This window comes from Rhinichthys klamathensis, unplaced genomic scaffold (genome assembly GCF_029890125.1).
Source record: "Rhinichthys klamathensis goyatoka isolate OS25496 unplaced genomic scaffold, OSU_Roscu_1.1 h1tg000155l_1, whole genome shotgun sequence".
In the NCBI taxonomy this organism is placed as follows: domain Eukaryota; kingdom Metazoa; phylum Chordata; class Actinopteri; order Cypriniformes; family Leuciscidae; genus Rhinichthys; species Rhinichthys klamathensis.
This window is the reverse complement of record NW_026606690.1, coordinates 1,220,123-1,235,000: the sequence shown is the minus strand read 5'-3', so window position 1 is coordinate 1,235,000 and position 14,878 is coordinate 1,220,123. Positions and strand designations below refer to the sequence as shown.

Genomic DNA, 14,878 nt, shown 5'->3' with positions numbered 1-14,878 from the left:
AATGTGTTTACTGTGTTAATGGACTGAGGATGAGAGTAGGATTCGGTATTCGGTTTCGGATTCGGCAGAATCTTAACCAGTGGATTCGGTATTCGGCCGAACCCCACAAATCTGGATTCGGTGCATCCCTAGTTCTTACCCTCTGGTTGACGTGTGTATTAACGGAGGCGGTGTGTGTGTGTGTGTGTTCTTACCCTGTGGTTGACGTGTGTATTAACGGAGGCGGTGTGTGTGTGTGTGTTCGTACCCTCTGGTTGACGTGTGTATTAACGGAGGCGGTGTGTGTGTGTGTTCGTACCCTCTGGTTGACGTGTGTATTAACGGAGGCGGTGTGTGTGTGTGTTCGTACCCTCTGGTTGACGTGTGTATTAACGGAGGCGGTGTGTGTGTGTGTGTGTTCTTACCCTCTGGTTGACGTGTGTATTAACGGAGGCGGTGTGTGTGTGTGTGTGTTCTTACCCTCTGGTTGACGTGTGTATTAACGGAGGCGGTGTGTGTGTGTGTGTGTTCTTACCCTCTGGTTGACGTGTGTATTAACGGAGGTGGTGTGTGTGTGTGTGTGTTCGTACCCTCTGGTTGACGTGTGTATTAACGGAGGCGGTGTGTGTGTGTGTGTGTTCTTACCCTCTGGTTGACGTGTGTATTAACGGAGGCGGTGTGTGTGTGTGTGTGTTCGTACCCTCTGGTTGACGTGTGTATTAACGGAGGCGGTGTGTGTGTGTGTGTGTTCGTACCCTCTGGTTGACGTGTGTATTAACGGAGGCGGTGTGTGTGTGTGTTCGTACCCTCTGGTTGACGTGTGTATTAACGGAGGCGGTGTGTGTGTGTGTTCGTACCCTCTGGTTGACGTGTGTATTAACGGAGGCGGTGTGTGTGTGTGTGTGTTCTTACCCTCTGGTTGACGTGTGTATTAACGGAGGCGGTGTGTGTGTGTGTGTGTTCTTACCCTCTGGTTGACGTGTGTATTAACGGAGGCGGTGTGTGTGTGTGTGTGTTCTTACCCTCTGGTTGACGTGTGTATTAACGGAGGTGGTGTGTGTGTGTGTGTGTTCGTACCCTCTGGTTGACGTGTGTATTAACGGAGGTGGTGTGTGTGTGTGTGTGTTCGTACCCTCTGGTTGACGTGTGTATTAACGGAGGCGGTGTGTGTGTGTGTGTGTTCTTACCCTCTGGTTGACGTGTGTATTAACGGAGGCGGTGTGTGTGTGTGTGTGTTCGTACCCTCTGGTTGACGTGTGTATTAACGGAGGCGGTGTGTGTGTGTGTGTGTTCTTACCCTCTGGTTGACGTGTGTATTAACGGAGGCGGTGTGTGTGTGTGTGTGTTCGTACCCTCTGGTTGACGTGTGTATTAACGGAGGCGGTGTGTGTGTGTGTGTGTTCGTACCCTCTGGTTGACGTGTGTATTAACGGAGGCGGTGTGTGTGTGTGTTCGTACCCTCTGGTTGACGTGTGTATTAACGGAGGCGGTGTGTGTGTGTGTTCGTACCCTCTGGTTGACGTGTGTATTAACGGAGGCGGTGTGTGTGTGTGTGTGTTCTTACCCTCTGGTTGACGTGTGTATTAACGGAGGCGGTGTGTGTGTGTGTGTGTTCTTACCCTCTGGTTGACGTGTGTATTAACGGAGGCGGTGTGTGTGTGTGTGTGTTCTTACCCTCTGGTTGACGTGTGTATTAACGGAGGTGGTGTGTGTGTGTGTGTGTTCGTACCCTCTGGTTGACGTGTGTATTAACGGAGGTGGTGTGTGTGTGTGTGTGTTCGTACCCTCTGGTTGACGTGTGTATTAACGGAGGCGGTGTGTGTGTGTGTGTGTTCTTACCCTCTGGTTGACGTGTGTATTAACGGAGGCGGTGTGTGTGTGTGTGTGTTCGTACCCTCTGGTTGACGTGTGTATTAACGGAGGCGGTGTGTGTGTGTGTGTGTTCTTACCCTCTGGTTGACGTGTGTATTAACGGAGGCGGTGTGTGTGTGTGTGTGTGTGTGTGTGTGTGTGTGTTCGTACCCTCTGGTTGACGTGTCTATTAACGGAGGCGGTGTGTGTGTGTGTGTGTGTGTGTGTGTGTGTGTGTTCGTACCCTCTGGTTGACGTGTGTATTAACGGAGGCGGTGTGTGTGTGTGTGTTCGTACCCTCTGGTTGACGGGGGAGACGGCCTCGATGGACGAGTCGAGTGGGTAGATGTGCACTCTCTGCTCGGTGTAGGAGTGGAAGTTCAGCAGAGCCGACACCAGATTCTGCAGGAAGCCCAGAGCCTGAGCCGCCACATCACGAGCCTTCAGCTGCACACAGGAACAGGAAGTCAGCGCTGCTCTATCAGTCACCTGACACCTGATGACACTACACACACTCACCTGATGCCGTCTGTTGTGCAGAGGAACGTTCAGACTGTTGTAGTCACTCGACTCTGAGGAAAACACAAGATTCACTCATTACACACATAAAGGAAAACTTTGAGTCTACATGACGTGTGTGTGTGTGTGTGTGTGTTTGTGAGTGTGTGTGTGTGTTACTCACGGGTGTCATTAAAGGGCACTTTCTCCAGGATCAAACTGCTGCTGTGCTTTAACTGACTGCTCACTTCACTCTGATACTTCCTCAGCTGCTGCTGACTGACACACACACACACACACTAAATACATCGACTATCAACACCTTCCAATAGATGAAATCAAAGTCAATGATAAAGCAGTTTGCATTCGTCTGTGTCACACTGTCTGTGTGTCGGGTGAGTAGTCACTGACACGCTCATATAAACATCCGTCTCTGCCACACTAAACACTATAAAACACTTTATCCACACAATACTGCACTTGTTATGCTGACTTCTAGGTTTGGATTTGTTCAGTGTGGTTAGGGCTGGGCGATAAAACGATAACGATAATTATCGCGATATAATTTTTCTCGATAAAACGATATCAAGAGGTCGATAAATGTTCGATAATGTTTATGCGCCAAAAGCGGAACGAAAATCATTTGAACCGCGCGCCTCACGGATTGTTTATCCGCTCGGCTCAAAGTCCAAACGGCAGCGCGCGCGAGCTCACTAGACTAGAGCAGACGGTTTACTCTGATCGTCTCGCTCACGAGATCCAGTGAGAAGCGCTTGAGTTCAGCGAAGAACACAAATGTTTAAAGGCAGATGAAACGGCGCTGACAAACAGGAGAAACACTGTACGCAACGATACAGTCAGAATCTGAATTGATACTGAATCCATTTAGCCTACCATGGATTTTACTGTAAGGTTAGCCTTAACTGCACTATGAAATGTGGGATATACATATTGAATTGTATAATATTATTAATGTAGACAATGTATTAAATGACTAATGGAATATAATTACAGTATTTAATAATGTATTTAACTGTTAGGCTACTGTTTTTCATACAAGTACCAAAGAAACCATAAAGTTACATTTTGCCATGATAGTGAGGTGCTATAAGTTAGGCTATGCCTGGTTTCATCTGTGGTTATCATGATCTAAATGCATGATACTGGATGACCAATGGTTAATTTTAATAAAACTCAAACAGTCAGAATATTACATTTTACCAAATAAAAATGTGGTCGTTACATTTTTTTTAAACAGATGTTACTGTTTTTGTTAATGAACATAAATTTAACAGAGTAGTATTAGCTTGAGTTAGGATGCAGATTTACTGTCAACTCACTGTCAAATATGCATTTCGAGACAAAACATGTAATTTGAATATTGCAGGCTGCACTGCAAACTGTGCTGAAGAAATATTTTTTCTATTCAGATATTAATTTTGTTAAGGAAAAATGACAAATGTTTGAATGTTCTACCTCAGATTTGTGAAATGTTCACCTGTTTGGCAAGTGTTTGTCATGATATGTTCTGACAATAAAAAGTTAAAACCACAATTAACGCTCTGGTTTATACAACTTTCACTTAGGAGCAAAAATCTGCCTTTAAACTTGAAAGAAATAAAGATTTGACATTTATCGTGATAATTATCGATATCGACTGATATAAAAAAAATATCGTGATAATTTTTTTGGGCCATATCGCCCAGCCCTAAGTGTGGTTGAATGTGCATTTGGAAATGTGACGTCTAAATCGATTATAATAGACATCAGAATCACAGTCAGTGTGAAACAGGCGTACTGAAGGATCACAGATAACATTACTGCGATCCGATCGAATGTGCATATTTACCACTCTTCAGTTCTGACCCGACAGTCCTTGGCTTCTCTTTCCAGGGTCTGAGCAGTCACCTGACACGACATCATTATTAGACAAGCATCTCCTCGTACACACACACACACACACACACACACATCAGCATCTCCTCGTACACACACACATCAGCATCTCCTCATACACACCAGCATCATCACACATGAAGAGCAGTAGGGATGTGCATGTTCAGCACTCAAGTATCATCAGACATCTTATAAACATGTCATGTGCTTCATTGAGCGCCGTTACACAACCCAGTGAGCGACACAGTGAGAAACAACCTTTCTAAACATGTTGTGTCATTGACATCCATAAGTGTGAAGCAGTGAAGTAGTGAATGTGTTGTCATGACCTTGAGTACTCATGCTTGTCCCTAATAATCGTGTCTCTGACCTCGAGTACTCATGCTCGTCCCTAATAATCGTGTCTCTGACCTCGAGTACTCATGCTCGTCCCTAATAATCGTGTCTCTGACCTCGAGTACTCATGCCCGTCCCTAATAATAGTGTCTCTGACCTCGAGTACTCATGCTCATCCCTAATAATCGTGTCTCTGACCTCGAGTACTCATGCTTGTCCCTAATAATCGTGTCTCTGACCTCGAGTACTCATGCTTGTCCCTAATAATCGTGTCTCTGACCTGGAGCACTCATGCCCGTCCCTAATAATCGTGTCTCTGACCTGGAGTACTCATGCCCGTCCCTAATAATCGTGTCTCTGACCTCGAGTACTCATGCTCGTCCCTAATAATCGTGTCTCTGACCTGGAGTACTCATGCTCGTCCCTAATAATCGTGTCTCTGACCTGGAGTACTCATGCCCGTCCCTAATAATCGTGTCTCTGACCTCGAGTACTCATGCTCGTCCCTAATAATCGTGTCTCTGACCTGGAGTACTCATGCCCGTCCCTAATAATCGTGTCTCTGACCTCGAGTACTCATGCTCGTCCCTAATAATAGTGTCTCTGACCTCGAGTACTCATGCTCGTCCCTAATAATAGTGTCTCTGACCTCGAGTACTCATGCTCGTCCCTAATAATCGTGTCTCTGACCTCGAGTACTCATGCCCGTCCCTAATAATCGTGTCTCTGACCTGGAGTACTCATGCCCGTCCCTAATAATCGTGTCTCTGACCTCGAGTACTCATGCTCGTCCCTAATAATAGTGTCTCTGACCTCGAGTACTCATGCTCGTCCCTAATAATAGTGTCTCTGACCTGGAGTACTCATGCCCGTCCCTAATAATCGTGTCTCTGACCTCGAGTACTCATGCTCGTCCCTAATAATCGTGTCTCTGACCTCGAGTACTCATGCTCGTCCCTAATAATCGTGTCTCTGACCTCGAGTACTCATGCCCGTCCCTAATAATAGTGTCTCTGACCTGGAGTACTCATGCCCGTCCCTAATAATAGTGTCTCTGACCTCGAGTACTCATGCCCGTCCCTAATAATCGTGTCTCTGACCTCGAGTACTCATGCTCGTCCCTAATAATCGTGTCTCTGACCTCGAGTACTCATGCTCGTCCCTAATAATCGTGTCTCTGACCTGGAGTACTCATGCTCGTCCCTAATAATCGTGTCTCTGACCTCGAGTACTCATGCTCGTCCCTAATAATCGTGTCTCTGACCTCGAGTACTCATGCCCGTCCCTAATAATCGTGTCTCTGACCTGGAGTACTCATGCCCGTCCCTAATAATCGTGTCTCTGACCTCGAGTACTCATGCTCGTCCCTAATAATAGTGTCTCTGACCTCGAGTACTCATGCTCGTCCCTAATAATAGTGTCTCTGACCTGGAGTACTCATGCCCGTCCCTAATAATCGTGTCTCTGACCTCGAGTACTCATGCTCGTCCCTAATAATCGTGTCTCTGACCTCGAGTACTCATGCTCGTCCCTAATAATCGTGTCTCTGACCTCGAGTACTCATGCCCGTCCCTAATAATAGTGTCTCTGACCTGGAGTACTCATGCCCGTCCCTAATAATCGTGTCTCTGACCTCGAGTACTCATGCCCGTCCCTAATAATCGTGTCTCTGACCTCAAGTACTCATGCTCGTCCCTAATAATCGTGTCTCTGACCTGGAGTACTCATGCCCGTCCCTAATAATCGTGTCTCTGACCTGGAGCACTCATGCTCGTCCCTAATAATCGTGTCTCTGACCTGGAGTACTCATGCCCGTCCCTAATAATCGTGTCTCTGACCTCGAGTACTCATGCTCGTCCCTAATAATAGTGTCTCTGACCTCGAGTACTCATGCTCGTCCCTAATAATCGTGTCTCTGACCTCGAGTACTCATGCTCGTCCCTAATAATCGTGTCTCTGACCTCGAGTACTCATGCCCGTCCCTAATAATCGTGTCTCTGACCTCGAGTACTCATGCTCGTCCCTAATAATCGTGTCTCTGACCTCGAGTACTCATGCTCGTCCCTAATAATAGTGTCTCTGACCTCGAGTACTCATGCTCATCCCTAATAATAGTGTCTCTGACCTCGAGTACTCATGCTCGTCCCTAATAATCGTGTCTCTGACCTCGAGTACTCATGCTCGTCCCTAATAATCGTGTCTCTGACCTCGAGTACTCATGCTTGTCCCTAATAATCGTGTCTCTGACCTCGAGTACTCATGCTCGTCCCTAATAATCGTGTCTCTGACCTCGAGTACTCATGCTTGTCCCTAATAATCGTGTCTCTGACCTGGAGCACTCATGCCCGTCCCTAATAATCGTGTCTCTGACCTGGAGTACTCATGCCCGTCCCTAATAATCGTGTCTCTGACCTCGAGTACTCATGCTCGTCCCTAATAATAGTGTCTCTGACCTCGAGTACTCATGCTCGTCCCTAATAATCGTGTCTCTGACCTCGAGTACTCATGCCCGTCCCTAATAATCGTGTCTCTGACCTGGAGTACTCATGCTCGTCCCTAATAATAGTGTCTCTGACCTCGAGTACTCATGCTCGTCCCTAATAATAGTGTCTCTGACCTCGAGTACTCATGCTCGTCCCTAATAATCGTGTCTCTGACCTCGAGTACTCATGCCCGTCCCTAATAATCGTGTCTCTGACCTGGAGTACTCATGCCCGTCCCTAATAATCGTGTCTCTGACCTGGAGTACTCATGCTCGTCCCTAATAATAGTGTCTCTGACCTCGAGTACTCATGCTCGTCCCTAATAATAGTGTCTCTGACCTGGAGTACTCATGCCCGTCCCTAATAATCGTGTCTCTGACCTCGAGTACTCATGCCCGTCCCTAATAATAGTGTCTCTGACCTCGAGTACTCATGCTCGTCCCTAATAATCGTGTCTCTGACCTCGAGTACTCATGCTCGTCCCTAATAATAGTGTCTCTGACCTGGAGTACTCATGCCCGTCCCTAATAATAGTGTCTCTGACCTCGAGTACTCATGCCCGTCCCTAATAATCGTGTCTCTGACCTCGAGTACTCATGCTCGTCCCTAATAATCGTGTCTCTGACCTCGAGTACTCATGCCCGTCCCTAATAATCGTGTCTCTGACCTCGAGTACTCATGCCCGTCCCTAATAATCGTGTCTCTGACCTCAAGTACTCATGCTCGTCCCTAATAATCGTGTCTCTGACCTGGAGTACTCATGCCCGTCCCTAATAATCGTGTCTCTGACCTGGAGCACTCATGCTCGTCCCTAATAATCGTGTCTCTGACCTGGAGTACTCATGCCCGTCCCTAATAATCGTGTCTCTGACCTCGAGTACTCATGCTCGTCCCTAATAATAGTGTCTCTGACCTCGAGTACTCATGCTCGTCCCTAATAATCGTGTCTCTGACCTCGAGTACTCATGCTCGTCCCTAATAATCGTGTCTCTGACCTCGAGTACTCATGCCCGTCCCTAATAATCGTGTCTCTGACCTCGAGTACTCATGCTCGTCCCTAATAATCGTGTCTCTGACCTCGAGTACTCATGCTCATCCCTAATAATAGTGTCTCTGACCTCGAGTACTCATGCTCATCCCTAATAATAGTGTCTCTGACCTCGAGTACTCATGCTCGTCCCTAATAATCGTGTCTCTGACCTCGAGTACTCATGCTCGTCCCTAATAATCGTGTCTCTGACCTCGAGTACTCATGCTTGTCCCTAATAATCGTGTCTCTGACCTCGAGTACTCATGCTCATCCCTAATAATAGTGTCTCTGACCTCGAGTACTCATGCTCGTCCCTAATAATCGTGTCTCTGACCTCGAGTACTCATGCCCGTCCCTAATAATCGTGTCTCTGACCTGGAGTACTCATGCTCGTCCTCGTAACCAATATTAGTGTCTCTGACCTCGAGTACTCATGCCCGTCCCTAATAATCGTGTCTAACCTCGAGGCGAGCTTTGTCGCTCTGCAGCTTCTCGATGGTGTCGCTGTATCTGCTGGTCAGAGCATCCACTACAGTCTGATGCTGCTCAGACTCTTTCTCCAGCTGATCCAGTCGCGCTCGCAGCTGAGCTTCCTGTCGACGGTACTGCTCATCCGCTTCATAGAACTAAACACACAAATATATAGTGTTATCACACACACACACACACACACACACACACACTCACACACTCACACACTCACACACTCACACACACACCTGGATGTGAAGCCTTTCGTTCTCCTGGATCTTCTTCCGCAGATCTTCATCAAACACATTCTGTGCCTGCAGGTTAACTTGAGGCGGCGAGTCTCCTTTGTTCTGCACAAACACACACATTTAAGACATTTCTCCTTATATAAAACCTTTTTGGCATTAAGGTTCTTTAAAACTGAGTCGAGAACCCTAGAGTTCTATATAGAACCCTACTGAACCTTTCTTTCTAAGAGTGTTTCATGAAATCAGCTAGACTGTGAGGAACAGCCAGGAAAACAGCTAATAAACACACTGTATGATGTTTGAGTGGGTGAGAGGTCAGAGGTCAGGTGGTGTACAGTCAGTATGTGAGGATGCAGAGGTCAGAGGTCAGGTGGTGTACAGTCAGTATGTGAGGATGCAGAGGTCAGAGGTCAGGAGGTGTACAGTCAGTATGTGAGGATGCAGAGGTCAGGTGGTCTACAGTGAGAGGTCAGAGGTCAGGTGGTCTACAGTCAGTATGTGAGGATGCAGAGGTCAGGAGGTGTACAGTCAGTATGTGAGGATGCAGAGGTCAGAGGTCAGGTGGTGTACAGTCAGTGTGTGAGGATGCAGAGGTCAGAGGTCAGGTGGTCTACAGTCAGTATGTGAGGATGCAGAGGTCAGAGGTCAGCTGGTGTACAGTCAGTGTGTGAGGATGCAGAGGTCAGAGGGTGTACAGTCAGTGTGTGAGGATGCAGAGGTCAGAGGTCAGGGGGTGTACAGTCAGTGTGTGAGGATGCAGAGGTCAGCTGGTGTAGAGTCAGTGTGTGAGGATGCAGAGGTCAGAGGTCAGGAGGTGTACAGTCAGTGTGTGAGGATGCAGAGGTCAGAGGTCAGCTGGTGTACAGTCAGTGTGTGAGGATGCAGAGGTCAGAGGTCAGGTGGTCTACAGTCAGTGTGTGAGGATTCAGAGGTCAGAGGGTGTACAGTCAGTGTGTGAGGATGCAGAGGTCAGAGGTCAGCTGGTGTACAGTCAGTGTGTGAGGATGCAGAGGTCAGAGGGTGTACAGTCAGTGTGTGAGGATGCAGAGGTCAGAGGTCAGCTGGTGTACAGTCAGTGTGTGAGGATGCAGAGGTCAGAGGTCAGCTGGTGTACAGTCAGTAAGTGAGGATGCAGAGGTCAGGTGGTCTACAGTCAGTGGGTGAGAGGTCAGAGGTCAGGTGGTGTACAGTCAGTGTGTGAGGATGCAGAGGTCAGAGGTCAGCTGGTGTACAGTCAGTGTGTGAGGATGCAGAGGTCAGGGGGTGTACAGTCAGTGTGTGAGGATGCAGAGGTCAGAGGTCAGCTGGTGTACAGTCAGTGTGTGAGGATGCAGAGGTCAGAGGTCAGCTGGTGTACAGTCAGTGTGTGAGGATGCAGAGGTCAGGTGGTGTACAGTCAGTGCGGGAGGATGAAGAGGTCAGAGGTCAGGTGGTGTACAGTCAGTGTGTGAGGATGCAGAGGTCAGCTGGTGTACAGTCAGTGTGTGAGGATGCAGAGTTCAGAGGTCAGCTGGTGTACAGTCAGTGTGTGAGGATGCAGAGGTCAGCTGGTGTACAGTCAGTGTGTGAGGATGCAGAGGTCAGAGGTCAGCTGGTGTACAGTCAGTGTGTGAGGATGCAGAGGTCAGAGGTCAGGGGGTGTACAGTCAGTGTGTGAGGATGCAGATGTCAGAGGTCAGCTGGTGTACAGTCAGTGTGTGAGGATGCAGAGGTCAGAGGTCAGCTGGTGTACAGTCAGTGTGTGAGGATGCAGAGGTCAGCTGGTGTACAGTCAGTGTGTGAGGATGCAGAGGTCAGAGGTCAGGTGGTGTACAGTCAGTGCGTGAGGATGCAGAGGTCAGAGGTCAGGTGGTGTACAGTCAGTGTGTGAGGATTCAGAGGTCAGCTGGTGTACAGTCAGTATGTGAGGATGCAGAGGTCAGGTGGTGTACAGTCAGTGGGTGAGAGGTCAGAGGTCAGGTGGTCTACAGTCAGTATGTGAGGATGCAGAGGTCAGAGGTCAGGTGGTCTACAGTCAGTATGTGAGGATGCAGAGGTCAGAGGTCAGGGGGTGTACAGTCAGTGTGTGAGGATGCAGAGGTCAGAGGTCAGCTGGTGTACAGTCAGTGTGTGAGGATGCAGAGGTCTGAGGTCAGCTGGTGTACAGTCAGTGTGTGAGGATGCAGAGGTCAGAGGTCAGCTGGTGTTCAGTCAGTGTGTGAGGATGCAGAGGTCAGAGGTCAGGTGGTGTACAGTCAGTATGTGAGGATGCAGAGGTCAGAGGTCAGGGGGTATACAGTCAGTGTGTGAGGATGCAGAGGTCAGGTGGTTTACAGTCAGTATGTGAGGATGCAGAGGTCAGAGGTCAGGGGGTGTACAGTCAGTGTGTGAGGATGCAGAGGTCAGGTGGTGTACAGTCAGTATGTGAGGATGCAGAGGTCAGAGGTCAGGGGGTGTACAGTCAGTATGTGAGGATGCAGAGGTCAGGGGGTGTACAGTCAGTGTGTGAGGATGCAGAGGTCAGAGGTCAGCTGGTGTACAGTCAGTGCGTGAGGATGCAGAGGTCAGGTGGTGTAACAGTCAGTGTGTGAGGATGCAGAGGTCAGGTGGTCTACAGTCAGTATGTGAGGATGCAGAGGTCAGAGGTCAGGGGGTGTACAGTCAGTGTGTGAGGATGCAGAGGTCAGAGGTCAGGTGGTCTACAGTCAGTATGTGAGGATGCAGAGGTCAGAGGTCAGGGGGTGTACAGTCAGTGTGTGAGGATGCAGAGGTCAGAGGTCAGCTGGTGTACAGTCAGTATGTGAGGATGCAGAGGTCAGGTGGTGTACAGTCAGTGGGTGAGAGGTCAGAGGTCAGGTGGTCTACAGTCAGTATGTGAGGATGCAGAGGTCAGAGGTCAGGTGGTCTACAGTCAGTGTGTGAGGATGCAGAGGTCAGAGGTCAGCTGGTGTACAGTCAGTGCGTGAGGATGCAGAGGTCAGAGGTCAGGGGGTGTACAGTCAGTGTGTGAGGATGCAGAGGTCAGAGGTCAGGTGGTCTACAGTCAGTATGTGAGGATGCAGAGGTCAGAGGTCAGCTGGTGTACAGTCAGTGTGTGAGGATGCAGAGGTCAGAGGTCAGCTGGTGTACAGTCAGTGTGTGAGGATGCAGAGGTCAGAGGTCAGCTGGTGTACAGTCAGTGTGTGAGGATGCAGAGGTCAGAGGTCAGCTGGTGTACAGTCAGTGTGTGAGGATGCAGAGGTCAGGTGTGTATAGTCACTTTGCTTCTCCGGCTCTTGCTCTCGGACAGCAGCAGCTCCTCCTGCAGAAGCTCCACCCTCTTGGTCAGCTGCTGGTTCCTGAAGCTCAGACTGTCCATCTCCTGCTCCACCTTCCGAAGGCTCTGCTCCTTCTGCTTCAGCTCATCCTGACACACACACACACACAGGCATGAGCACACACACCCGCCCTGCACACGGATCTCCAGTGAGAGGAACACAGTCAGTACCTTCAGCGAGTTACAGCCCGTCTGTTCATCCAGAACCGCCTTCTTCAACACCTGGTTCTGAGCTCTGAGCTGAGGAACACACACACACACACAGTGGGATGGAGGTTTTGATCAGAGACAGACACACACACTCTCTCACAGACATGAACACACACACATGAACAAACACACACTTTCTCACACACACAGACAGACAGACATATATACACACACACTCTCTCTCACAGCAACAGCATGACTTCATATCAAGAAATAGTTTGTGTCGGTATAGTTTGACTTCACTAAAACACATGCAGATACTGTATATGTAACGTTAGGTAAACATTAAGACATGACAGGAGCGAGTGTTACTGAACAGACTGGAATCATTAAAGCATGATGAGGAGGATGATGATGATGATCTCACCTTTGAATACTCCTGAGCCAGTTTACTGTATTTGCTCTGCAGATCCGTCATGTTCGCCATGAGAATGTGTGTGTGTGTGTGTGTGTGTGTGTGTGTGTGTATACAGTACAGCTGAGACTCTATATGTCTGACAGCCTCGGCTAATGCTAATGCTAAGCGGATATGCTCATGAATCAGAGAGGATATTGTAAAGAAACACAGTGTAACGTACCATATTTAAATCTATGAGATCGTCGATTATTTTCAGTCAAATCTGTTAAAACTGTCCATATCATTTGATCCGTATATCGCCTCAACATCCATTAGCAGACAGGATGATGGCACACGCATTACAAAATCACGCTGTCAAATCAAACTGTACGTAAAATACTTCAGTCAGTCAAACAAATAAAATTACATTCACCGATTTCATATATTTTATATCTCTAAGTAAGCGGCTCTGTAGAAATAACCACTACCGGACTGATCACGTGAACATCACAACGGCACACAGACTGACCTTTCAAAATAAAAGCACACACTACATAAAACATCACAACGGCACACAGACTGACCTTTCAAAATAAAAGCACACACTACATAAAACATCACAACGGCACACAGACTGACCTTTCAAAATAAAAGCACACACAACATAAAACATCACAACGACACACTGACTGACCTTTCAAAATAAAAGCACACACTACATAAAACATCACAACGGCACACTGACTGACCTTTCAAAATAAAAGCACACACTACATAAAACATCACAACGGCACACAGACTGACCTTTCAAAATAAAAGCACACACAACATAAAACATCACAACGACACACTGACTGACCTTTCAAAATAAAAGCACACACAACATAAAACATCACAACGACACACTGACTGACCTTTCAAAATAAAAGCACACACAACATAAAACATCACAACGGCACACTGACTGACCTTTCAAAATAAAAGCACACACAACATATACATCACAGCGTCACACAGACTGAGCTTTCAAAATAAAAGCACACACAACATAAAACATCACAACGACAAACTGACTGACCTTTCAAAATAAAAGCACACACAACATATACATCACAGCAGCGCACAGACTGACCTTTCAAAATAAAAGCACACACAACATAAAACATCACAACGGCACACTGACTGACCTTTCAAAATAAAAGCACACACAACATAAAACATCACAACGGCACACTGACTGACCTTTCAAAATAAAAGCACACACAACATAAAACATCACAGCGGCACACAGACTGAGCTTTCAAAATAAAAGCACACACAACATAAAACATCACAGCGGCGCACAGACTGACCTTTCAAAATAAAAGCACACACAACATAAAACATCACAACGACACACTGACTGACCTTTCAAAATAAAAGCACACACAACATAAAACATCACAACGGCACACTGACTGACCTTTCAAAATAAAAGCACACACAACATATACATCACAGCGGCGCACAGACTGACCTTTCAAAATAAAAGCACACACAACATAAAACATCACAACGGCACACAGACTGACCTTTCAAAATAAAAGCACACACAACATAAAACATCACAACGGCACACTGACTGACCTTTCAAAATAAAAGCACACACAACATAAAACATCACAACGGCACACTGACTGACCTTTCAAAATAAAAGCACACACAACATAAAACATCACAACGGCACACAGACTGACCTTTCAAAATAAAAGCACACACAACATAAAACATCACAGCGGCACACTGACTGACCTTTCAAAATAAAAGCACACACTACATAAAACATCACAACGGCACACAGACTGACCTTTCAAAATAAAAGCACACACAACATAAAACATCACAACGACACACTGACTGACCTTTCAAAATAAAAGCACACACAACATAAAACATCACAACGGCACACTGACTGACCTTTCAAAATAAAAGCACACACAACATAAAACATCACAACGGCACACTGACTGACCTTTCAAAATAAAAGCACACACAACATAAAACATCACAACGGCACACTGACTGACCTTTCAAAATAAAAGCACACACAACATAAAACATCACAACGGCACACTGACTGACCTTTCAAAATAAAAGCACACACAACATAAAACATCACAACGGCACACAGACTGACCTTTCAAAATAAAAGCACACACAACATAAAACATCACAACGACACACTGACTGACCTTTCAAAATAAA

General features: G+C 47.2%; 1 protein-coding gene across 1 annotated transcript in view; it reads right to left on the bottom strand.

The window, feature by feature from the left end:
- The window catches only part of ppp1r21 (protein phosphatase 1, regulatory subunit 21), a 68,669-nt gene extending 55,512 nt beyond the window's left edge, over window positions 1–13,157 (bottom strand). The window contains exons 1-9 of the mRNA XM_056258593.1: window positions 12,665–13,157; window positions 12,259–12,327; window positions 12,031–12,177; window positions 8,793–8,894; window positions 8,535–8,699; window positions 4,178–4,236; window positions 2,513–2,607; window positions 2,350–2,402; window positions 2,128–2,277 (exon numbers count right to left, since the gene is read on the bottom strand). Coding sequence (XP_056114568.1) covers window positions 2,128–2,277; window positions 2,350–2,402; window positions 2,513–2,607; window positions 4,178–4,236; window positions 8,535–8,699; window positions 8,793–8,894; window positions 12,031–12,177; window positions 12,259–12,327; window positions 12,665–12,724 — 900 coding nt within the window. The 5' untranslated portion in view covers window positions 12,725–13,157. The remainder of the gene's footprint in view (window positions 1–2,127; window positions 2,278–2,349; window positions 2,403–2,512; window positions 2,608–4,177; window positions 4,237–8,534; window positions 8,700–8,792; window positions 8,895–12,030; window positions 12,178–12,258; window positions 12,328–12,664) is intronic.
- Between the last annotated feature and the right edge of the window lie 1,721 nt (window positions 13,158–14,878).